At 39.6% G+C, this 24,939-nt stretch overlaps 1 protein-coding gene across 1 annotated transcript in view; it reads right to left on the bottom strand.

The window, feature by feature from the left end:
• FBN1 (fibrillin 1) overlaps positions 1 to 24,939 on the bottom strand; it is a 130,364-nt gene that overhangs the window by 100,101 nt on the left and 5,324 nt on the right. The window contains 2 exon segments of the mRNA XM_031055899.1: positions 19,452 to 19,547; positions 21,048 to 21,143. Of these exon segments, the coding sequence (XP_030911759.1) occupies positions 19,452 to 19,547; positions 21,048 to 21,143 (192 nt within the window).

Below are 24,939 nucleotides of genomic sequence, written 5' to 3'. Positions count from 1 at the left end.
GGAATGGAGAGAAGTCGACTTGCTTTCAGTGTAGGAAGGCATTAAGTGTAACAATGATGGTTTGAGTGTTGCAGTGAAATGTTACAAATAGCTTTTTTGGTCCTAAGAGAACCCTGAACTTCTGGCTCTTGAACAAGCTCTCTTCTGGCTCTTTAACAAGCTCTTTAACAAGTAGATTAGAACAATCAATATCTTTTATTCCTTTATAACAGGAATCATCAAACTTGCCTGAAGCAAGCTCCCTCTTTCCCATAATCCAAAAAGACCAGCAGTCCTGAGAAATTATAACGGTGGAAACCTTCCACTGAATGAAAGGAAGGGGCAAACAGATTGTATCCCTGTAAAGACTCTTCTCCACAAGGCAGACAGCTCCCTGGCCAAATTTCTTCAACCAGACACTCACTCAGGTTTTTGTATTCTCATATATGTGCATTTTTGTGATATGATCTTAGTGATGACAGACTTGATATGATGTAAATATTTTTTTTTTACTAGTCTAAAGACTTTGGAAAAAATAATACTATTCTTCTTGTGTAAGGCTGTAACACAGAGTTTTATATTTTATACAGCCAGCTAAAAAGACATGAAAAATATTTGGAAAACAGTGACAACACAGAGTACTTGATTTTTACAGAAATATTTTAACAATTATTTCACTTCATGGTTGCATTGCACAATAACCCACCAAAATCTCAGGAAGCATTAAAAATGTAAGTCATAACATACAAGAATTGCTTCAGACACTAATACCTCACCTCTAACTCCATGGTGAAACACATCAACTACCTAATTGAAATACCATGCAACCCTCTGTCTTACAGGATCAGATTCCTTCCTCAATGAAACTGTGGCATCACTCTGTGTGTACACCAGTGTAATCATGACCAGAACCTGGATCATTTTGCATAACCACATATATGGGATTTGCATTAAGACTGTGGTCCAAAAATAAACACAGCAATAACATGCACTATTTAACTCTGAATAAGCCTGAGGTGTCTCTGTTGAAATGTTGCAGAATACATACCATAACTCTAGAATTCTCACATGTATTCAATTTCTATTATTAGAAGTAATAGGAATTGAATACATGTATATAGTATTACAAGAAGGCAAATGATCCAATCTTGATTCACCAGTTTTTAACTAAGCAAGTGTAATTTTATTAAATATATATTATACCCACCAATATAAAGTACATGAGATGCTAATACATGTGCTTCATTACTCATATTATTGTTTAAGGCCTTCTGTCATTCTTGTCTTCATTGACCACTTGGTTGAAGGAGCCCTCTCTTTGCTTAGCACTAATGGGTGGATTTGCTTAGCACTAATGGATGTCCCCCAGCATCAGTAAAGGACAGGTCTCAAGTGACTGAGGACCCTCACATCTTTAATCTAAGATTACAGAAAATATTTATGACAATCGTCAAATAAACTCTTTGTAAAATCACATCAAAAGTCTGATTTTCCCAAGCAGTGAGAGAGTACATCCTTAAAATGGGAAGGATGGTGATGGGGAGGGATATTAATCCACAGACAATTCTCAAACTGAGAGTCGAGCTCTCTTCTTACTTGCAAGCAGCAGGAGAGAAGAGCAAAAGGTCTTTACTGACTTCCATTAATGATGTAATGAAGAGCACTTTTTGGTTCTTTAACTTAAGTTAGTAATTAGTCAAGAAGAACTGCAAGTTTTTCTAAAAGACCTTGAATTACCATGAATACTCTAGATAAATATTGGAAAGGTTTCACACATTTACTGAAAGCGTAAGCAACTCCACATTCTTAGCGTATTGTTTAACACTTTTTAAGTTTTTAATAGCAGCTCTGCTGATGCCTTTGGCCTTTTCTCACTCATCACACTTGCTCTGTATACACTATTTTAGTCCAACAGATTTGCAAATCTATTTTTACCTCAGCATTGGAAACTGGCATCTCTTCTACTTGTTGAAAGGAATGTCAGGTCCTAAGTTTTCATTTGCATCCACATGTAGGACAAATCATTACAACTTGGAAACAGTCACCAGCCTGAGCGTCTTCAACAGAAACATTCAAGACCCAGGACTACAATCCAGCACTTTTTTCTTTCCTCTCTGTTAGATAGAACCGCTTGGTTTTGTGGGTGCCCAGCCATGACACGCAGCACAAAGCCCAGGTTGCAGTTACAAGGGAAAGGTTAGACTCACTGACTTTGATGAGAGAACAATCATTCAGTGGGGGAATCCCATTGCCTGTGACTGCATGGACACTCCCTCACAGAGAAAACAGCCAGTGTTTGGGGGGGGTCTTGGGGAAGAGAGACCCAGCCAGTTTCAGAGGCCTCTTGTCAATAGCTGGGCCACAGTGGTTTGACCAAAAGTGACACACTCCAGTGGTTTTTAGTAATAATGTACTCACAAGTAATAGCATCAGAATCCTGGAAACTGCCATGTGTATCTGAATGGTCCATTCCACTGATCACCATTTTGAACAATTTCTCATTTATTTTAGAAAACAATGTTTCTCTCACCTTCATGCTGAATAAATCCCATCAAAGCTGATGGGTTTTTTCCATGACAATCACTGAAATTTATCTGAATTTAAATGTGAAATTGATCTGTGTAAATGCACACAACATCTGGGATAAATGGTTTCAAATAATGAAGGTTCTGAAGTGGCCCAGAATATACATGAGAGCCAGTGAGAACTAGATAAGTCATTTTTTGGGGGGGGATGCGGGAGAAAGGAAACAGGAGTTCAGCAAACAAGGCAGGTGTCTGTGAATAACTAGCTAGTGTACTGAGGGGAACAAATAAGCTCTGGCCTGTTATTTGTAGACTACCACACACTAATGCTGATTTCAGGCCCAAAATGGAAGATCCCAGTTGAAGAAGGGGGATGGTTACATATGTACACATATTCACTCACACTTGCACTTCTTTCATCCTCCTCCATTCAGGGTACAGATTCAAGCTGAAGTTTTGTTACACTCCAGCCACACAGAGATGCTCCAAAAGATAAGCAAATACTCAACATAATAGGAATCACTCAGATTTAGGTCAGCAAACTGCAAGCCTCACTAACTCCCAACACAGGAATACTTAACCTTTGCATAACACTGGAGCGTTAGCCTGTCATGCGAGCCCAGCCTCCCTCTCTGAGCTTACACCACACGGTGCAGTGCCCCGCACAGCCTGGTCGAGCCACACATCACTGCTAATGCATCCTGATGGATGAGCAGCACCAGAATCTAAAACATATGAAAATCAGAGAGCCACAGACAACAGAAGTCCTTTAAACACATTTTCCATTCTTAAAAAGTTATTAAAATGCATTGAATTTAAGTACAGTCTTTATAAATTTAACTATGTTATTTATTGATAAAGTAATAATTTATGTAAATTTTACAAAGCCCTTACAGGCTTTGCTTCTGTTTACAGATAAAAGTATCCGCAGAAACTGCTGCTGATCCAGATGCCTGTCTAATACATAATACTTCACAGCCTTGCAAAATGCTGTGTATTAAAGGTTGGAAACTGCTTTTTGGCCTACTTTCTACACTGACATACTGAAAAGGAGGGAGAGTCTTGTGGTTGAGACACTTGGCTGGGACTGGGATGACCTGGGTTCAGTTTCAGACTCTGCTGCAGACTCCCAGTACATCCTTACACAAGTGACTTAATCTCCCTGTAAATTAGCTCCCCACATGGAACATGGGGCTGCCAATAGTTCTGGATGCTGGTGGGGCTTTTTCCTATTTAGACTACACAGGCTTTGGGACGCAGACTTGTCTATTTTCTGAATGATAAAGGGAGCCTCAAGCTGAGTTCAGGCCTCTTGGAATTACTCCAATAAAATGAGAAAAGATCTTTCATGTAAAGTTTTTTGTGTTTTGAGTCTTCAAGGTTTTATGGTGGTTGGGTTTGGGTTTTTTTCTTTTTTGGAGGAGGGATGGTTGTGGGGTTTTATGGGGGTTTTTAACGTTCAATTAATTGTCAGTTTCTAGTAGATTTTCTGTACTGGGTGAGTGCAACAGCAGCAGAACACATTCCACAGAGCAACTCATGCACAATCAATTAGGTCGTCTAATTAATTTTCCAACTCAATAGATGCTATGAACTTTTTTTCTTCAGAAATATATCTACACACATGTGTAAAAGCAACCCAAAATCTTTTAAAAGGCGAGGAGAAGGACTGATGATATTCACTTGAAAGGAATGGGCTGCTACATGGGAACAATGTTCTCTCACATGGAATTCATATTTCTGTCATGAAGGGAGAAAACACATATGGGGGGCATAAGAGTATTTTCCCATTGACAAAGTTGTGTAGTTATCATTAGGGACTGACTTGTTAATCAGTATTTAGAGTAATTTATGATATTAGGTTACCCCATAACTAGGGAGAATAAAAACATGTGGAGAGAAAAAGACCCATTTTAAAAATAGGTTTGAATCAAATAGGGACAAAAAATGTAGCTATTTACAGGGGGTTTAACCACATATTACATCAGATGTGCTACAGCATCTAACAGGTATCTGTTTCTCTAGTCCTAACTCAGCTAAAACTTCAATCAGCATCATTGTGTCTAAATAAGGACTCTGGATCAAAGATTGAAAGAAGCAGGAGAAGAATGGCCAGGCCAAGTTTTTTCCTTCTCTCACAGGGTTTTACAGCAGCAAATTTTCAACTGCCATGACTTTTCTCTGCACTTCCTTTCCCATCATTGTGATCACCCACAAGTCCTTATTCCACACTAACATAATGAAGTGTTTGTGGAACCAGAGTTATAATTGTGATGTCTGGATTAAAACAGTGAGTTGTGACATTTCTAAGAGTCCTAAGGGAGATGACAGTGAATTATAGAGAATACACAGACACTTGATAGCCAATTATGGGGAAAAAAGGCACAGAAGCACAATTAAGTGCTTCAGTTGGGGTTTTACTATGGGTGTTTCTATGGAAGCATAGACTAGATTTATAAAGAACTTATAAAAATATCCAAAGCAAATAAAAAGTGATAAACATTAGAGTTTCTCCAACCTGTAACGCAAATCAGTGTTCTGTTAGTAACTGTTTCAAACAATGTGGCTGCTAGATCAGATGAACAGACAGGGGAAAGACAGCAAGCTCTGGAAAAGATACATACTGGTTGTAGGCAGGGGAAAGCCAGAGCAAAAAGCCTTCAGGGAACAAGTGTGAAGGAAACAAGGATACAAAGGAGCAAAACAGCAAAAGAGCAGAGGGACGAAAAACAGGAAGGCAGCAAAGACGGGATGGATCAAAGCAAATCTAAGAAATGAGTGGGAGGCACAGAGACAAGGAGAGATAAACAGTGGGAGCCAGCAGACACCATGTGTGAGAAGGGGAGAAAAAGGAAGGGGAGGGAGGAAAAGGCTGGCCAGCCCCAGAGCTTCACCAGCTGACCAGGAGAGTGAAGTTTGCCAGGACAGGCCGGCCAGCTACCTGGGTAAAAATGAGGACCAGAGAGCCAACTAGTAAAGAGCAGCCAGGCAGCAAAAGCCATCCAGGAGAGGAATCTGTGTATGGAGCAGGGTGGGCACAATCCCAGTTGCACCCAGGAGCTGGGTGAGCCCAGCAAGCACCACACAGGGGAATGGGCAGGAGCAGCACCCAGTCCTGTGCTCCAAGAACAGCAGTGAGCAAGAAGCAAAAAGATGCCTGAGAACATCTCAGCAATAGAGCAGGCATCTCACTGACACATCTGGCGATGCACTCTGAAACACTATCCACTAGGATCATTGGGTGGCCAAATATGAATAAACAATGACTACACAAATTGCAGCTATTAACCATCCCTTTTCCCAAAAGGCATTTTCCTCCCATTTGTAGGGCTGATATCCGTATTTGTTGTCTACTTTGATACTTTCAAGATGACAAAGTACAAATTATGTACCCCAATATTATTTATATAGTTAAATGTCATAATCCTAAATCAAGAAAAACAAACACCAGGGCAGTGATAAATAAGAATATGAGATAAAAAAGGCGTTACAAACCACACGAAGAATGGCCTAATCTAGCAGTGACAACACACTGCTTATCTCTTCAGTTAGGCAGCTCCTATCCATCCATCTCAAAGAAATAAAATTAACTATACTGAATAAGAAAAACATTGAAAGCTGTTACTAAAGAATTTCTACTAGATAGTAAAAACTTGTGCTATCTTCTGAAGTATTTTTTACACTAAAAGAACAATAATTGAACAATTGAGTGGATTAGAATAAACCATGACAAGGTCTAATTGTGTTCCTATCTTCAGAGCTAAAATTTATAAAAAAAAAAGCAGAAAGGTGTGTGTGTATGTGTATACATATATATATATATATATATATATATATATATAATTTCTGAGAAGAACAAGTTTCATTTCACAGTCAAAACAGACTGTTAAGTGCATCCTGCTCATTTTTTAATCCCCAACATTTTCCTGGTGTAAATCAGCATCATAAAAAGCAGGTACTTAGATTAATGGGTGATCCTGTCAAGGAATCAGGACTCAGGGAAAGAACAGAACAGGTGGAGGCAGTGTGTCAATGTTTACCTTGCCTTTCTGGCTATAGGACCTGCTCCACACCACCAAAACTCCTGAGTATATTTTTCCTTTTGACTTCACTGGGCTTTGAATGAAGTATCAGGCCATCAGGAAGCCACTGATCCATTAAACTCCCCTACCCTCAAACCAAAAGAGATTCACAGCTGAGACAGACGATATTCTAGGTATTAAAAGCCAAATTCTGTTTTGCACTGGACCAAGTGCAAGAGAGCAATACATGCCAGGCAGCACCATGGGGTTCCCACAACTGGGAAGAGGAGTAGGGAAGCAGGAGGGAAGAGGGAGCATCCTTCTACTGCTGGGGAGCAGTGGGGAGTTATGAGAGGGAAGCACACAGAGTGCAGCATAATGCAGTTTAAAGTTCCTCTGTGGGAGCTCTGGTATCTGCCTAAGCTGCAAGGTTTAGCAATTGCAGTGCCAATATAAATTTGTACCTAAAAATATGGGAAATATTTTCTTTTAATTTTTACTAGAATGGGTACATTTTACAATCCAGGTGGTCATCAATACATATGTGATTCACTTCCAGCAACATTAGTGGAACAACAGACTGTTCTGTGGGGCGTCTAAAGTTTCAGCTGCTTGTAAACCAGCACTGTGGGAAAACTTTTAGGTGGCTTTAAAAAAACTCTTGTAAAACAGTAGAAAGCTCATAATTTAAGACAGTTCAGTGGAAGAGAAAACTTCCTCCTGATTATCAGAAATATTTTGCACTACATCCAAAAGGCAAGTAGGACTTCCTCCAGGAATAATGTCTTTTATCCACATCATTCTTTGTCAGGAAAGTGTCTGAATATCTGTTTTAATGATTAAGTTTCAACTACACTTGTGATAAATATTCACAGGAGAAAAATGTTTTTAGAGTATCAAATAGTTTAGTCTTATAAAATAAAATAAGCTTGTGGTGGTTAAACTACCCTGCATAACAACATTTTATTAGTGTGTGAATATACTATAAGCTTAAGTTATAAAGATATTTAGCCCACACGTTTGAAATGAGATAACCACTGGATTGGAACTCTTGCCTGGCAGCATGCTGATCTCTTTGTTCCTCCCATTTCATTTAATTAGCGACTTGAAATTGGATCAGCAACTATTAAACAGCTGATTAAAAGCCCTGTTCACAGAAATTATCTTGGTTATTTTTCACATGAGCATCAGGCTGCCCCTCTGCAGGGCAGAAACTCTGCTGTAATCTCATTCCACTTTGGAAAAGGTGCGGAGAATCACTGGCACCTTGGGTACTGCATCTGCATCAACATCTCCCACTGCAAACCACACACAATACTGACTACTTGAATAAAAACAACAAACATTAAAAAAAAGACACAAGGACATCACCTCAGCAAAAGAGGAAAGTACAAAACTCTTCTACATCTGCTCAAATTTGAGCATAACCCAAATCCTACTAAAATACAAACATCTCCTTTAGATTTAAAACAGCTACTTGTGCTTCATCAGAGACCATTGGAAGACACATATACAAACTTGTCTAGGTGTTAATCAATGTTCATTAACATACTAGCATTCTAAAAGTGCTTTAGAAATGAAAATATCACATGAAAGACTCTGTATGTGGCACATAAGCCCAAAAGGAAAAGAACAGTATATTATAAAACTGATTTTCTTGGCTAATTACTCTACTACAGTATTTCTCACTCATCATCTTGAAATCCCTAGTTGCAGTTAAATAAATACCATTCCATATACTGGTATTTTCTATCCACTATAACCACTTTCTTCACTAAACATTTTCATATTTGTGGCTTATGCATTTAAGCACTTTTAACTTTTATCCAAAATTACTGATTGATATTATTGTGTGGTAGCACAGCATAGATCTAATTGCTTTCTCAATAACATTATTGAAATCTGGCTGACAAGATTTGATCAGGTCTCTGACTCCTGATTCAAAGCCCACTTAGGTCTTTGGGCATCCTTTTAGTTTATGTGAGTAGGTTTTCGATCACTTCAAGAGTGACTGTGAATTTTTCATCCAAGCTTCATCTCTCTGAACAATGTCAACACTTCTACCTTTAGGTTTAAAGTACTGCCTGAATGTCTGAATATAAAACTAATATATAAGCACAAGTGTGTGGGTGTGTGAAATGCAGGTATAATCTGCCCTCTGGACATAGCAAAACAGGCTGTAGAGTAAACACAAACCATTCCCTGCAGGGTTCTGGCAATAGTTTACACTAAGTGGCAAATCACTACTGCTTTAGATATTTCTTGAAATGCCAGTCATCTTGAACTCTTCTGGTATTTCCTGGGGTGCAATGGGCAGTTGCCCAGAAATTTTGTATGTGGTATTTGATGCCAAATCACTGTGTAACATCTTATAAGATTACCTAAATATTTATGAACAAAGAATAAAAATTATATATGCATATGCACAAACCCCATGTAATTGGTTTAAATAATTTCAGACAGTAAAAAATCAATTCTCATATCAAGAATTCCTTCAGCAGACAAACATGAAGCAGTCTCTCTGCAGTGGGAGATGTTAAAAGGAGCTCCTGTAAGCTGCACTCCAGACAACTCCCACTGAAGTGTCAAAACTACCTTAAATCTTCTCAGTAAGTCTCTCCTCCATTATGCTGGATTCAAAGGAAGTGTATTTATTCATTCATTTATTTCAAAGAGGACCAGGATACCAGTCCTAATATGTCTGGGGGATAGTCGAATCATGGATGTAAAGGCTTGCTGCTGCTGCAGAGTAACAAAGAGAAATTCCTCCCAGCTTGAACTGAAACGGACATCAACAAGGCAGGCTGCAGGAAGTTGTTATTTCTGCTCAAAATTCTAAACAGCTGTTTTCAAGGCAGATTAAAAGATTTTTCAATGTTTGGATTCAACTCAAGAGCTTTATCTAATGCATACTTTGTATTTGAGTATTTGTTGAGTTAGAAATTTAATAGAGCAGCTGAGTATTTTAAAATCTTTTGGAAGATGTGAAAAAGGGATGTGAACTCTAGCACACCCTGTAAAACATAAATTTCTTACCAAAAGAATATGTTATTCATGTGCTCTGTACATTAGGTCAATTATTACTCACTTTCTTTGGAGAACCACCAAGTGCCTCCACCCTTTATAACAGAGCACTGTAATCAACTGTAGTAAGAATAGCAGAATTATTTTAATACACACCGGTGGTGCAGGCCTGAGCTCAAGAAGGCTTGAACAGTAAGAGACTAAGAAGGATTTGCCATCATCTTTCCTTTTTAAGAGGGAAAGAAATTAATGTTTCCTTGTATACCTCTGTAAATAACTTCAATTGCACATAAATAGGGAACCATTTATAAAAAGGAATGCTTTAAATTTGGCCTCCAATTTAAACACTTCTGTTATTTAATGACAAATTCCATAAACAATCCGATACCAAAACTTCTTCCGCAGCACGTCTTTCATTTCCACTAACCCAATTTAACCTCTCATCTTCCTTGCACTCAGCAGCTGTACAAAGCACTTTTTTTGTACTGACATCAGCAAGTGACTGAAGTGTTAGTGCTAGATTTAAAATGCCTTCTAAAACCACGACATTTTGTATTGAATTTGGAACCAAGTTTGATACAACTTGTACTGTTATTTTAATATAGTATCACCTTTCATTAAACCATATCTTGTTGGGTTCCTGCTGGGACCTGAGAACTGAAATAGCACAAGGTTTAATGCATGGCACTTCATTTTGTCCAGCCTGGCTCAGGCCAAGAGAAGCATTTCAAATTATTTAGATAACCACACAGATTAAATACCCAGCAAGATAGCTTGCTAAGTCATTCATCATTTGCCATTCCTGGCCTGTGCTTGTGTCTAGCAATGTTTTCACTAGAAGAGCCATTCAGATGAATGGAATGCACATCTCCACTGAGTTTCCCCTGCCCAAGCAGCAGTCTAAAAACGTCTCAACCTGCCTCCAATGCTCCTTTCCCCAGAGAGGTGAAAACTGTCTAGATCCGCTCTGCCATCATCTTCTTGCCTATCTTTCCTTCTCACCTGTATCTCTTGCCTTTGCTTTATGAGCCCTACAACTTGACCAAATTTTAGTGTATTAAAACGTTATTGTCTCCTTACTTCAATCCCTCAAAAAGTTCACAAATTGTCCTCTTACTACTCTTTAAGCCCTGAACTCAAGAATCAAGTAACTGGAATTAGTTCACACCATGAGGTGTAATTCAATTTCAGACATAATATCTGCATCATTAAGCTATATCTTACCTTAAAGGTTATTGGAGCCAAAGTAACTTAACATCAACTCTCCTTTCACAGAACCTTTTCACAGAGGTGGATCACTCACCTCTTTTCTCACTGCAGATCTTTTGGCCTTTGAAGCCTGTGGCTTGGAAGTAATTTTTGACCCTGTGGCTTCTTCTGGAGTCTGTATTAATCCAACTGTAAAGCTGCCATACTTGCAATTCACAAACCTCTCCAAGTTACCACCCGTACTGTCCCACCAGGACATGGAGATTCTCATAAAGGCTTTCATCATATCCCAGCAGGACAATTATACTTCACTGCTTGCCGGTTTTACTATTACTTCTTTTAAACATTTCAAGTCCAAGTAGTGTTCTGTCACTGTACTGCTCAACTGAGCTAAGACATCTGGACAATCCCAGTCCAATGGCCCTTGAACAAACAGTTCAAGGTGTGTCTCACTTTAAGAGTCACCTTAATTGCACTTTAAAGAAAGTGCACAGCATGCTTTTTGCACTGCATGTTTATCACTTTTTTCTTGCTGTAGTTCTCAGAAACATAAGCAAACAGGAGCTGTTGAGGTCCTAAAACCCTCCATCACTGAGGTACCCAGCTGCTTCCTAAATCAGGTGAAATTAGCAAGTACTTAATAGGTCTCCCCCATCTTTTTGCGTTAAGTGACAAGCAAGTAACTACAATTAGTGTCAAGTGCAAACAGGAAAACTCTCCTGACAGTGTGTCTGTAATTATGAGTATTACTTGGATTTAAAACCATTCCCTATTCCACACCCCATGAACCACTGTAGTTTTGTCAGCTTATTCTTCATTTTTAAACTAACTATTCCATTTTTAAAATTTTATTAGGCAAGTACATTAGATGTCATCAGCATAACATGTGCTTTCATTTCACAGCACTCAATCAATCACTGCCACAGGAAAAGCACTCTCTGGATAACAGAACACACAAATAAGAAAAAAAACCCACAGAAGATCCAAAATTATGAGGACTTAGACAATGTTAGCACTGGAGCTTCATTAAATAGCTAATAGGTCTAAATGGTACAGCTGGAGGTGTACAAATCACAGACTAACACATATTTTAGCACATTTTCCACAGTCCTGGGCAATCTGCTCCAACTGATCCTGTTTGAGCAGGGGAGTTGGACAAGGTGATCTAAAGAGGTCCCTTCCACCCTAAGCAATTCCGTAAGCTGAAATACAGTTAGAAATTACCTTCTCTCCCTTTAAATCTTACAGTTCTGTTTTAAAAGAATGTAAATACATTGTTTGATAGGCAGGAGTTACCCCACTAACCAGCAGATATGCATTTTGTTGTGCTGCCTGTTTTTGCCAGAGATAAACTGCTTTTCCAAACCTTGCTGAAAATTCAGATACCAACAGATTCATTGGAGCAATTGTAAGTAATGGGACCAAGATAAAAGGACCTAGAGAAAAAGCTGAGGGCTTAATCTTGAGACCAAAGAATACTGTGAGGTCCCTGGGCATACAGAAATAAGGAAAATGGTAAATCTTGTAAAATATCACTGAACTTACAACCACTGCTGCAATGCCAGCAAGGACACCTCTGGCTTGGTCCCATGCTGTGTGCAGTGGTGCAGGATGAAGGCATCAGCCACCACCTCCCCAAGGAGACAACAACTGTGAGCATAGAGCTTTCTCCTCAGCTCCTGCTTCCCTATGACTGTCAGCACCTCTGTGTCAGAAGAAAAAGCCCTAGAGGGTCACAGAAGACCATTCATTCCAAGGAGTAAGGAGCAAATGGGGACAGCACTGAACACCTGGCAATCACTGGGTAAACTTTGCAAAAAACATAAACATTGAGGACAGGATCATTATAAAACATAACCAAGATCACTTGGTAAGCCAGGCTTACTCGAGGAAATGCTTTTTAAAAATTGAGGCACACACTAAGTTAAACATTCAGGGACAAGTAAAACAGTGCAGAGACCCCTCCTTCAGAAAGGGAGACCTATAATCTGAATTACACCAGCATGGAAAGAAATGAAGGCTATAGCACAGCAGACTCAGTTCCATTAACCTACCTGTGCTAGTTTAGTTTGGGTAACGCCTGCAACAGATACAAAGTAAATGTATAAGACCACAATCAAAACTCAGGTGCTTGAAAAGGTTCACATTTCTTAAAATATAAACCCACATGTATATATGTGTAAACACACACGCACTTTTAATAACTTTCATACTTTTTTAAAATTACGTATCCGTAGCCTTTGCACGCTTAGCTACAGTGAAGGGAAATACTGAATCTTGGTTTCTTTACGTCGCAAAATTCTGCCTTTTTTTCCAAAAGAGGTTTCTTCTGGATAATGAGTGCAAAGCCAAGCTCTGTTTTACAGCATAGCAGAATTTGGAGAGCGATATTTCTTTCAGGGCTCCTTTCTTTTCAGACCTTATTTAGGCCTCTTTTCTTTTCCTACAGCATTTCTCTAAAGTGCCAAACTGTACAAGCTATCATAAAAAAAAAAATATATATGAATTACTCAGTCATTATTCATGAACCTCTCAAGGGCAACTGGAAGTGAGAATGTGCCTGTCCTTACAGCTGCTCTTAGGTAGTTGTTTCCCACAATTTTTTGCAGCTTTTATGCTGATACAGAGTAGACCTCTTTCTAAATCTAACAGTTTACTTTAGAAGTCTTGTTTTTACAGAGATTTCAACAGCTCTGTTACAAATACGTAGCAAAAAATCTTACATGTGTCAAAACAGTTACACTGACCGCTTTGAGCACCTCTGTTTAAGATGCATTTTCATTAGCATTTTGCCGCTGACCTACATAAAAGAATTGTTTTACTTGGAAATGCCTTCATAAGTTTATCCTTTCATTAGGTTAGATCTATGTTTTAAAAGAGGTTTCTTTTCTTTTTTAGAACTGCCCATCTAAAAAGTTTTAGATCTATCATAAAAACAGAGAAAAACCAGTAAATCACAAACTCAACTGAGGCATCATGCATACTCGCTTCTGTGGCAAGTCTAACAAAAATTCTTAGCTTACCAGCCCAAGAAGAAAAAAAGCTATAAATGGGTGATTCACAAGAAAAACATTTGTTTTCACTGTAACAAATTAGAGGATTTCAGGTAGCGGTGCTTTCTTATATCAAAATATATTGCAGCCCAGAGAAGGAGTAATTTTCTCCAAAAACAGCTAAATAGGCATTGTTAGGTAAGTTCTCAGCTGCATTTACTCATTCCCTATATTATGTCCAACTCTGGGAGTCACCATTTCAAAGGCACCTTTTCTTTGGAAAGTTCCATGAGAAATCAGTTGTGGCCAGCTATTTTATTTTTTACAAGTTTTGGCTGAAATTAGAAAAATGGGCCTGGTAAAATGGTTCTAAGAGGGGAACATGAGCCCTAAGATACACATTCTGGATTTCTCAAATGTAACACCATGCTGCAATGACAACCAATATCAATAAAAGCTGATTCAATCTTTCAGCACACATACACACCAAAAAAAATTACTCTCGTGATACAACACATGAGAGGAATTCTTTCCAATTCTCCCTGGAACACTGCAGAGCACAGATCTGGCAGTGAAGGCCAGTCAGGGAAGCTACAGCTTTTAACTGTCTGCACTGTGTATACAGAAGTTATAGCTGTATGATCTGCATGCAACATCCCATAATCTCTCCATGTAGGTAACTTCTACAAAGCCTCTCCTCCACTGGCCTCCGCTCTTCATTTCTCAAGACACTACAAGGCAGACAGCAAGAACCACAAGCAGGCACAGCCAGCACAGGGTCCAGCCCGGCTGCAGTGAGAGCTGAACCCAATTTTTTGCACAGCAAACAGAAGCCAGAAGCTGACAGCAAAGCTGGAGGCAGGAGTCAGGTTCAACAACAAAGCTCTTTGCAGTACCAGAAGAATGATCTAGTGACTCTCCTGTGAGTCCTTTCCATGTCCTACATACAAGAACCAAATCTTACAGATCAGAACAATGCAGCTATTTCATTCAAATGTTTTGGCGATAATTTATACCAAATATAGGCTCCACAATTTGTGATTAAATTTGTATGCATCTCCACTGCTACGACTAAAATCAAAACAAAGCAACGTCCAAACAATACTTTACTGCACATCTAAAGGTCAGTGTCCTTAGCAGCCAATCAAGAAAGCATGGAAATATAAAAAGGTCTGCCAAATAGCTGAATGAAAACTTTAGATTTGTTTGACTGAAACCAAAACTCAATTTGGAACAAAATGTAAATGTTCAGCTTCGTGTACAAAAGTTGGAGCCCTCACATCTCACAAGAGACCTAAGCCATATGTACTTAATCATTTGTGGATCTTGATTAAGCTTATAAGCATATATCTGAAGAAACATTTTAAAACTAGCTATATGATATTTTAAGACACAAAGCATAGAGCAAGCAACACAAGACCCGTTATGGGGCGAACATGCAAAGACCAGAACAATGCATAAAAGCCTTCCTATAAATAAGATCCCTAAAAATGCTTTTTGGCATCAAATAACAGGCTGAGTCCTGAGTTCTGATCCAGAGATCTATTGATTATATTGCTAAGTATTACAAACCACCTAAATCACACACAATCATTCTGTAGATGCTGACTTCTCAGCCATAAAGCTGCAGCTTCAATTTTAAAAATTAAAAAACTCATCCAGTTATCTCAACCTCTTTTTCAAAAAAGATAACCAATGGAATTTTTATTCTAAAACTGAAAGACACCAAAGGTGACAACATATACTGAAATTATTTTAAAGTCAGTAAAACATCACTCTGTGGCTAAATATATTGATCTTCAGTCTGAAGCCATTTTTCATAACTTTCCAGGGGGAAAAATGTATGCAAGAGTCCTTATTGCAGGCCGTCAAGTTTAGCCATCCTTCAGTTTGCTGCTATAACACTGGACATGCATGCATTCATGTTACAGGGCTGCAGAAACTACATGTCTATGTCAACAGATGTGTTTCTTGGAAGAAAGCAACAGCAATCAAGTTTATTCAAATGTTTGCCAGCTACCATATGCTGCAATACTACTTTAAATGCAACATAAGGCTTTGGGAACATACTTTTGCTGCTATCTACACTTTGTTATTTACTTTCCATTTAGACTAAATACCAGAGACGGGGCACACTAAGGGGTGCAGTGTCCTCTTTGTAAAAACATTTTACCCGTTGTAGTATTTAGAAAGAAAAAAAATATACAGAGCCCTACATTACTCTTGACCACTTTCAGCGGCTGCACTTTCATAGGGAGGCTCCGGGACAGATATTTTTACATATGGCATTAATTCTGGGAACTTTTAATAATGGCCAAATATAATTAAAAATTATGCAAAAATTCCTGCCATGAAGAGAGCAGTACAGAAACGACTCTGTCTGAAGAAAAAGCAATCATTTGCTCATATTCTGAGTCCATAAAAAAACAAAACACACGTGGTACGTTTTTAATATTTGAACTACATCAGGCCCAATTCTGCCCCTATGTGAAGCAAGTGGCAGAACTCCAGAATGCAGCAGGATTGAGCCCCTGATGTTGTCACAAGCATTCAAATAAACAAACAGGTCTGTAACACATTCTAAGCTTCCACTGTGTTCCTCTAATGAATCCAGACAGAAAAAGAAAAGCACATTTCATTGCATTTCTGCAATACAAGGATAACAACAACGTACAACCTTCTATTATATAGAACTCACCCTCTTAAAGTACTATCATCCAAACATCTAAAGAGAAACAGTTTCAAAGAGTCAAGAAAACCTTTGTGCACAAATTTGTAGGCAGCTCTACCAAATCTGTTTTTTTGATCTTCCTGAGCTCCTAACATCAATTTTTCTTTGGACTTTCATAAAGTGCAAGATACAAGGAGGTTTTCACATGACCCAAACGTGGGCATCTCCCACAGCCAGCTAAATCCTCTAGGCTCTTTTACAGACAATAGAAAGAGCTGTCAATGTTCTGAATCATCCTCAGGGGAACATAAGCTAAGTCTCTGGTCTCAGTCTCTTCAGCAACTCTAAAAGAAACTGCAGAATCTGTAACTCTCTCAAGTTATTCAGCATTAACAGTAAAATGGCATAAGGATGACATCCAGTTTTTAACCAGTGGGAGAAATTTTGCTTTGTCCACATCTTCATTTTCTGCTATCTGTGATTTCATTAATAATATGATTACTGATAAACTAAAAGCTGAGTGCATCTCTCAGATCTTAACTAACTCTGAAAGCTTGGGCCAAAATCCAGGAAGGCCCTTAAGCACTTGCATAATTCTAAGCATATTGACATCTTGGGTTTGAACTTAAAGGCATGTCAAAGCTCATCCCTGGACCACCGCCAGAGAACTCAACACCTTCCTAAAAGCTGTCCCTGAAGTTCAATTTTTAACTGAGGCAATATCTGTGAAATATTTTCCTTTTTGGGCTATGTATTTTAAATGTGTCTTAAATGGCTGTAGGAAGCACTCCCAACTCCACTACACTTTTACTGCTGAGTTTATGTCAAGTCCACCTTTTTGAACACTATTGGACAGAAAAGCCAGGTCTGTTGTTTTATGACACAGCTGCATATACTTGACAGTATGTCCAGGCAGCTTCTCCTGCTCTGGAAAGGAGCCAAACACCACACACAACAGCTCAGGAGTTAATGATACATGTGCACCATGACAAAGTTATTGATCCAGCTCTGGTGAAGCCTGTCTCACCAGTGGCATGGCATACACTCCCAGGACATGAAGAGGAACTCCACTGATAAAAGTGAATCTCATAATTCCTTATGCTCACGTTTATAGTGTTTTACACTAAGATTAACACTTCTAAGACATAGAAAAAAGTGATTTGTGTGCCAAAACGGTCCAAGGCCAGCTGCTACCTTCTCAAAGAATGACTGAATAAATACATAGAAATACTCATGCCACAAATTTGATGGTGTTTGTTACACTTTGAAAGCAGTGGATCTTCCACCAGATAAAGCCCTTGATCTACACAGAAGTCTTGTCTTCATTAACAATCACACGGTCAACACTGACTGAGGTAATGTATGGAAAAACTACTTAAAACAGTAGACACTGTTTTAGAACAGAACTACACAACTTGTCTCTGTAGCTAAGAATTTTGTTCCAACCACCTGCAACATTTTAAATGTTTTCCCTATCGGATTATTAGAATAACCCCACATGTTTGGTTGCCTCGACATCTTTTTATTCAAGTCAGCTCTGAGTTATGACATATGCAGCAAAGGCTGGAATAGTCTTTGGTGTGTGACGTATGTGCCACAAACACTCTTTGACTGTTACTGTTAGTTGATGCTTGTAGAAAAAAGCACTGGATGATACACAGCAGTAAATTACTTCCATAACTCTTAGTTTGTGGGATGGCATAACCTAGAACTCAAATCACAGCCAAACAGATGGAGAATGTGTATGCCACAAAACTGTATCACTGCACATTACATTTATATCCAGAAATGGTGTTTTCAAAACAATCTGCTTCTCCTGCTTCTGCCAGAAATGGCATAGTTTAAGACACCATTTCTCTTGAGTATTTTCCTTCCCCCCCCCACCCCCGACTCCATGCACAGAGATGCTTTGGTTTTGTTTTGTTTCCTCCCCTCTTTCTTTTCTTTCTTATAAACACACCATTTTACTCTACAAGGCATGAATCTTGTCAATTTTCTGGCTAACATCCATTCACATGTACATCAGAAGCCCACCAGGGAGTGTCAAATCCACAGAACTTTCCAAAGCTAGATTCAAAATATGGACCTCTTACTTAGCTGACAGCTGTGTAAAATCATATGCAGCCAGACAACTCCCCAGTGACCACACAGGTGCATGTGCTGAACAAGGCAAGTTATTCTAAGACCAAGATTAGTTTATACTTGAAAAGTTATCTTCAGAAAAAAGTTTTTCTCATGGCATAATGTGATTCTGAGACCAAAAAACACCACACCCTTTTTAGAGGAGGGGAACATATTAGCTCAGCTAGGTAGAGAGACTGCAGAAAATCTGTGAAAGCAGCCAAATTTCAGAGGGTTTCTGGGAAGATATGACAATCATTTGGCCTCAACACAGCAAGCAAGCATTAACCAGGAATACTACAGCTCATTAATGTCTATTTTCTCTTTTATTGATAACTATAAAATCAAACACGTGTTTTAAGTAAAAAACTGCCTACAGACAAGGCATGTAAGTTACAGACTTCCACCTCAATTGTGCTCAATGGCATGCATGTAATTTCAGGACAGCTTGACTTGGCTCAAATGGCTCTGTGCCACCAATTTCTCACTCCACCCACCACCAGGAAAGATTATACCTAAACATTGTCCACTGCTCACAAATATACTCTGCAAAAGAAAACATTACAGAGACAAGATGCTACTTATCATGTACATCAAATTCAAAGACTTTTTCTGATGACTTGGAAACTGGAGTTTGAGCAAAAGCACACACTTTCATTTGCCACCTCTTCCACTGGAGTGTTTTCATCACAAACAAAGTAAACAGCTATGTCTGTGTTTCCTCCTGGCCTCTATCCTTATGAAGTTCACATACTTCTAAAAATGCTACTTACAATTTATTTTCTGTCTTGAGAGCAACAAAAACAAACACAATCAATTCAGCTATAGAATACAACAGGTAATGGCCCAACTACCTACTGCTGGAGGTGCTGGAACATAATGATTGCCACTGATTTAAGGCACGTACCTCTCTCACACTGGGGTCCAGTAAAGCCATACGTGCAGGCACAGCGGTTCGGAGCTACGCACCTCCCTCCATTGAGACATCCATTTTCACAGACAGCTGCATCAAAGGGAAGGCAAGAGTAATCTTTATTGAGCTGTTTTCAGAAAGACATGAAGGTATGTACTTGGCCAACTTAGGTAAACTGGTAAAAATGGTAAACAGACCAAATTCTTTTCCTAGAATCTACTTCATGACCTTTTACTACTTCCTGGCCTCATTAGTACCGTGAGCTCATCATCAGTGAAGCATAACACAAATACAGGAACAACCACAGCTTTTCTGACCTCTCAGAGCCTTTCCCTTTGGGATAGCTGGACAATCCCATAACTTCAAAATAATATCTTTCAAACTTGTAACAAACAAACACTGATAGAGATTGCAGATAGAAGATGGAGAGGAATAGTTCAACTCTAAATCCTCAAATGTGTTTGTTCCTTCTGTAATAATTCAGTAGTGAAAGGATGTTCACTGGTGTTAAAAAAATAAGGCTATTAACTAGGATAGCAAAATTTAATATCTATTTGATGTTAATTCAAATACTCTTCCTCTGTATCATGTTGTCACTAGCTTCAGAAGTCAATTTTTTAATCATAAACTCCAAAAGAAATTCTTCTCAGATATTATTAGAAAATACAACATGCACATGAAAAAGAAGATTTTAGATACAATTTCATGTTCATTGAGTAATGTTATTCTTTGTTCCGTTTCACATTCACATCAGTAGAAAGAAGATTTCCATTTATCCTCTTTTATCCACTTGATATTTCACAGTGAAGGCAGAAATACAATTCTTAATCCTTTCACCATGTGATCCTCCTCCAGATTATTAGGGTAAATTCCTGGTCCCACTGAAGTTCATGTAAAGTGTGCCATTGATTTTGACAGAGCACAAAAGGTTTTCATTAAATGGGCTAAACACATTTTCTGTGTCAGACCAATATTTCACTAGATAGCAATGTGACAGCCTTGGTTAAAAGCAGTGTCTACATCCTTATTTGAGTTACTTCACAGCATTCCAGCCAAGAACAAGAGAGCACCAGAGTCAGTTTGGGAGAAATTTCAAGCAGCACATCCAGGATTGCTTTTGACTAAGGACTGACTGAGCAAATAAAAAAATCTGTCAATCAACTCTAATAAGACAACATCAAAATTTCTAAAGCATACTAGCTAAGTCTGATGCAAACACTGAAATGAAAACAAGACTTTTTATTAAAAATCCTCATTTTATCTATAAAATGAAAACTGAATCCCATGTAAACTTTAGATGTATGACCCACTGCTCTAGAGGGTAAGAAATCCTGGAGGTCAGTGGGAATTATGGCAGCGTGAGAACTATAGGATCAAGTTATATCCAATTATTGTCACATGGTGTTTTAATAGTCTTGATCAATAAGAATTCACTCAGCATTCATTACAAAGACATGTATTTTTCTGTAAAATTTCACTATACCCGATCAAAAACAAGCTCAACAGCAGCTGAAGCTTAGTGCTAAAGAGTGTCCAATTCACACATCACAGAACCACATAAGAGTATCTACATTCTAGGAGTGTACTTACGCTGCCCACAGTGAGTTCCTGTATATCCCTTCTGGCAGAGGCAATGGTCATCACTGCAGCTACCTCCGTTCATGCACCGGATGTTACAGTGTTGGACTTGAAAGGAAAAAAGATTTTCCTCAGTTAAATCAAACCAGTCAGAAACACTTTACTTTTTGCTAAAGGTAAACATTTACTTTTACTTTTTTTTAGGGATTGATTCAGTGAACCAGAAAGTTTTAGAAGTCATCAAGAATGCACATTTTAGGACACATGGAAAATGGCACTACAGAACACAATATAGATTCAGAGTTCCTAAGGATTATAGGACATGGTGCAAGAATTTGATGCACCCTCTCATTCAAATGAAGTCAAAGGTATTTCACATGAGCATAAATCCTCAACATTTCTTTCCTACTTTGCAATTATGAGAAAAAGCCTTCAATAAGGGAAAAGTACTAAACTTCTGGCAGACAGCATCATTAGAAAGGGAGCCTTATCATCTGGGAAGTGGGGAAGTATTGAAGGGAAGCACATAAGGAAGCTCCTGAAGACAACCCTGTTCTGCTAATACATGCAACACCAGAAGCTGACCTGGCCAAGCAGGATTTCTTGCATAAAAGGGAGAAATAACAGAGTGATTTCTTTTTGTATGCCAACTGTGGGCTCATCCCACCAGTAGAGCTGCTGTGTTGGGAGCTGCAGAGCTCACAGACAGCCCTTCCCCAGAGCCAACAACCTTTCCCTCCCAAGGGCAGAGGCAGGGGAGCAGCAGCACTCTCTCCCCAGCTGCAACCCTATCACTTATAATGGTTAACAGGCAACATAAGCCCCATGCCAGTAAAACATCATGTCTCTGAGTAATTTTTCTAGTAATAAGGGCAAATATATTTCTTAACTAGATGTTGGGAGCAACTGAAAGTATGTCAGGCTCTTCATAAGGCATAGAGAAGTGGGCAGATCTCCCAACAAAGCAAAGTCCTTATAGGGCCTGCTGTCCAGCACAGCTGGGAACTGGGGCCTGCACTCCAGTAAGCAGCTGGGAAATGGTTTTCCTCCTAACAGGAGCCACATGAAAGGCTCCTCCCCAGATAGGATTACAGTCTGATCAGTGTTTCAGTAGATTGTGATGGACCACTGGATACCTACACCATGCTGTCTGAAATGCTCAGGATTGAAAAATGGAAATTGCATGTCCCATCAGAGCCTGCAGCTAACAGGTGCCATGCCAAACACCAAATTTTTCATCTCACACAAAACTCTTAGGCATCATTTGGCTTTTAACAGTTCAGAAGTATGTGAACAGAATTTTTTTTATTTTCAAGCAGAAATAATAATTTTAACTGTATTGCCTTCTATAACAATATGATTCCACAAAACAGAAGTAAAACATAAAACTGGAGAAAGAATTGAAAGCTATCTAGTATTTAAAACACTAGTAACCTTAATTCTTCAATTATAAAAGCAAAAACTGTGCATTACATTTCTTATGTGTCTAAGAGTTATTATACATCTTTGTTCTGCTTTGGATGTACTACAGTACTTCAAGCAACAAAAATGTACTAACATTCCTCAAGAAAAAGTAAAATTGTCTGCAAATACAGAGTGAATATCTGGTGAAGATTTTTGGACAATGTCCTAAGTAGGTCAGAAAAAGGTGTACAGTTACTTTAAAATGTGTAGTTCAACTAGCTTTATACAATCTTAGAAAAACAGAGGGGATTACAAAAAGCATAGGAAATGATATCATCTGTCAAGCAGGGAAGGAACTTAAAAACCACAAACTGATTTCAATTAGAGCAAGCTATGCCAAGAGCTAATTTCCATTCCCACACGAAGACCAAAGCCATTTAAGTAGTTTGAACTACATTTGAGATTAAAAGGTTAACAGTAGCTTAAATGATGATTTTCATCTTATCTGTTCATTATAAATAAAGTACATTTCCTCATTTTGGGGATACACACACAAAGCTTCCATAACTTGTCTTACTGCTTCTTAAAATAACTTTTTCAAGGTAAAATACTTCTTCCTCCTTTTAAAACTAAAATCATTATGGGAGACTGCTGGGACACCCAGTCATCCTTACTAAAATGAGCCATTTAAAGCAGTGTGCTTTCTTGCCTATTACCAGGCAAGAGGATCACTGACATAGTCAGTAAACTAATTACTTATTTTCTGCCCTCTTTTGTGGGAATGTTGGAAAGAGTACTTCCAAAATCATACAGACTATTCTGTAATATTATCCTTCCAAAAGTTTACAGACACACATTCAAAGGCTGTCTGGAGCTCAGATAATGATTTTAAAAATGCATTTTTGAAAACTAGCATATTAATGCAGGTCCAGATTCTCTTTTCTCAGCTATATCAACAATTCCATTAATGTCAGTGGAGATATTCCAGTAAATGAAATAAACAGTTCCAAGATACCACACTGACAGAGACTCAACGAAAAAGCACAGGAATTACCATAAGGCTAGTGAATCAGTGCATATAGCTTTGCCTTATCTTGGCATGCACAGGAAATGTTAATATCAATAAATGGTTGCTTTTAATCAATTATTGTTCTTTTTGACATCCAATTTGTAAACAGTCTGCACTGGAAATGTCTTAAGTCAAAACAGGAATAACTGCAGGAACACAACTTTATAAACCTGCAAAAGAGCCAGCAAGACCATACATATCCACACAGGCTTCGCGTGTGGGCGAAAGTTGTGGTTTTTATCAAAGTGCTGCCCTCTTAATCATAACAATTCCTGACTTTTTAAATAAATACCCAGCAAAACTGAGTAAAGACTTCATCACACCCAGAGCACTGCCACAAGCACAACCGCTCATGAAGCGTGCAGGAGCTCACCAAGCAGACGAGAGGTAGCACACCGGCTGTCCACTCTGCCATCCCAAACTCAGAAACGTGAGGTGGGAGGCTCGGCACTCCTCAGGTGGGAAACCGGCGGCGCCGCTGGCCCGGCCCCTCAGGCTGAGCGCGGCAGCGCGGCCAGCGGGCACCGCAGGAGAGGCCGGCTCTGCCTCTGTGCCACTGCCGAGGAAACGCTCCCAGCCCCGGCCGTGCATGACGCAGGGCTTTGCCTGCCAGGAGCTGTAAACAAGGAATGACGGCCGCATCGCATCCCAGATGCTCAGCGTGCTTTCTCTGTCAAGTGACTGACTCAAGAGAGAGACGGCAGTTAGCGCCAAGGCGGGACACGAGCCTGCTGCCCCACGGCCCTGCACAAGGCATAGACAAAATCCGCAGTACCCTCAACAACTCTGGGAACATTCGAAATGCAAGACCTTACCCCACCTCTGACAGTAGCAGAACATAAGGGGCTGAGGTTTTACTGCCATTGAGCAGATGCCACCCATAGCACCTGAGGAGTGGGGTCCCAGGACACGGAGCCAAGGCCCGGGCTCAGCCCCACACCACGGGCAGTCTCTGAGGAAGACTCCGGGCAGGAAATCTCTGAGGAGAAGCTCAGACCTCGGCTGTGCCTCTGATGCTGCTGGCAGGGGCGCAGAGCAGGCTCTGGACACAGACACTTATCTCCACAGCCATCACCCCGAGCACCCACCACAGCTGCCTCTGTCACAGCTCCCTTCCTTCAGGAACAACCCCAGCAGCAAATGCCTTCCCCTGTTTCAGCCAGCCAAAACCATTCTGACTACAGAAGCAAAACCAGGGGCTCAGCTCAGAGACAGACCTGACCCATAACCCTGGGAGCAGCCCGACATTCTCCTCCTCGCTTGCCCTGTGCTCGCCCAGGGGCAGAGCAGCAGCTCTAACACGCGGCAGGATCACAGAGCATGAATGAGGCACAAAGAGGGGACGGGCTGCAGCAGTGACAGACACGGACACAGCACCCTGCAGCAGTGACAGACACGGACACAGCAGCCCCAGCTGTGACAGACACGGAC

This window comes from Geospiza fortis, unplaced genomic scaffold (assembly GCF_000277835.1).
Source record: "Geospiza fortis unplaced genomic scaffold, GeoFor_1.0 scaffold171, whole genome shotgun sequence".
Classification (NCBI taxonomy): Eukaryota; Metazoa; Chordata; class Aves; order Passeriformes; family Thraupidae; genus Geospiza; species Geospiza fortis.
Note: the sequence above shows the minus strand (reverse complement) of the source record. Positions and strands in the feature narration are given on the sequence as shown.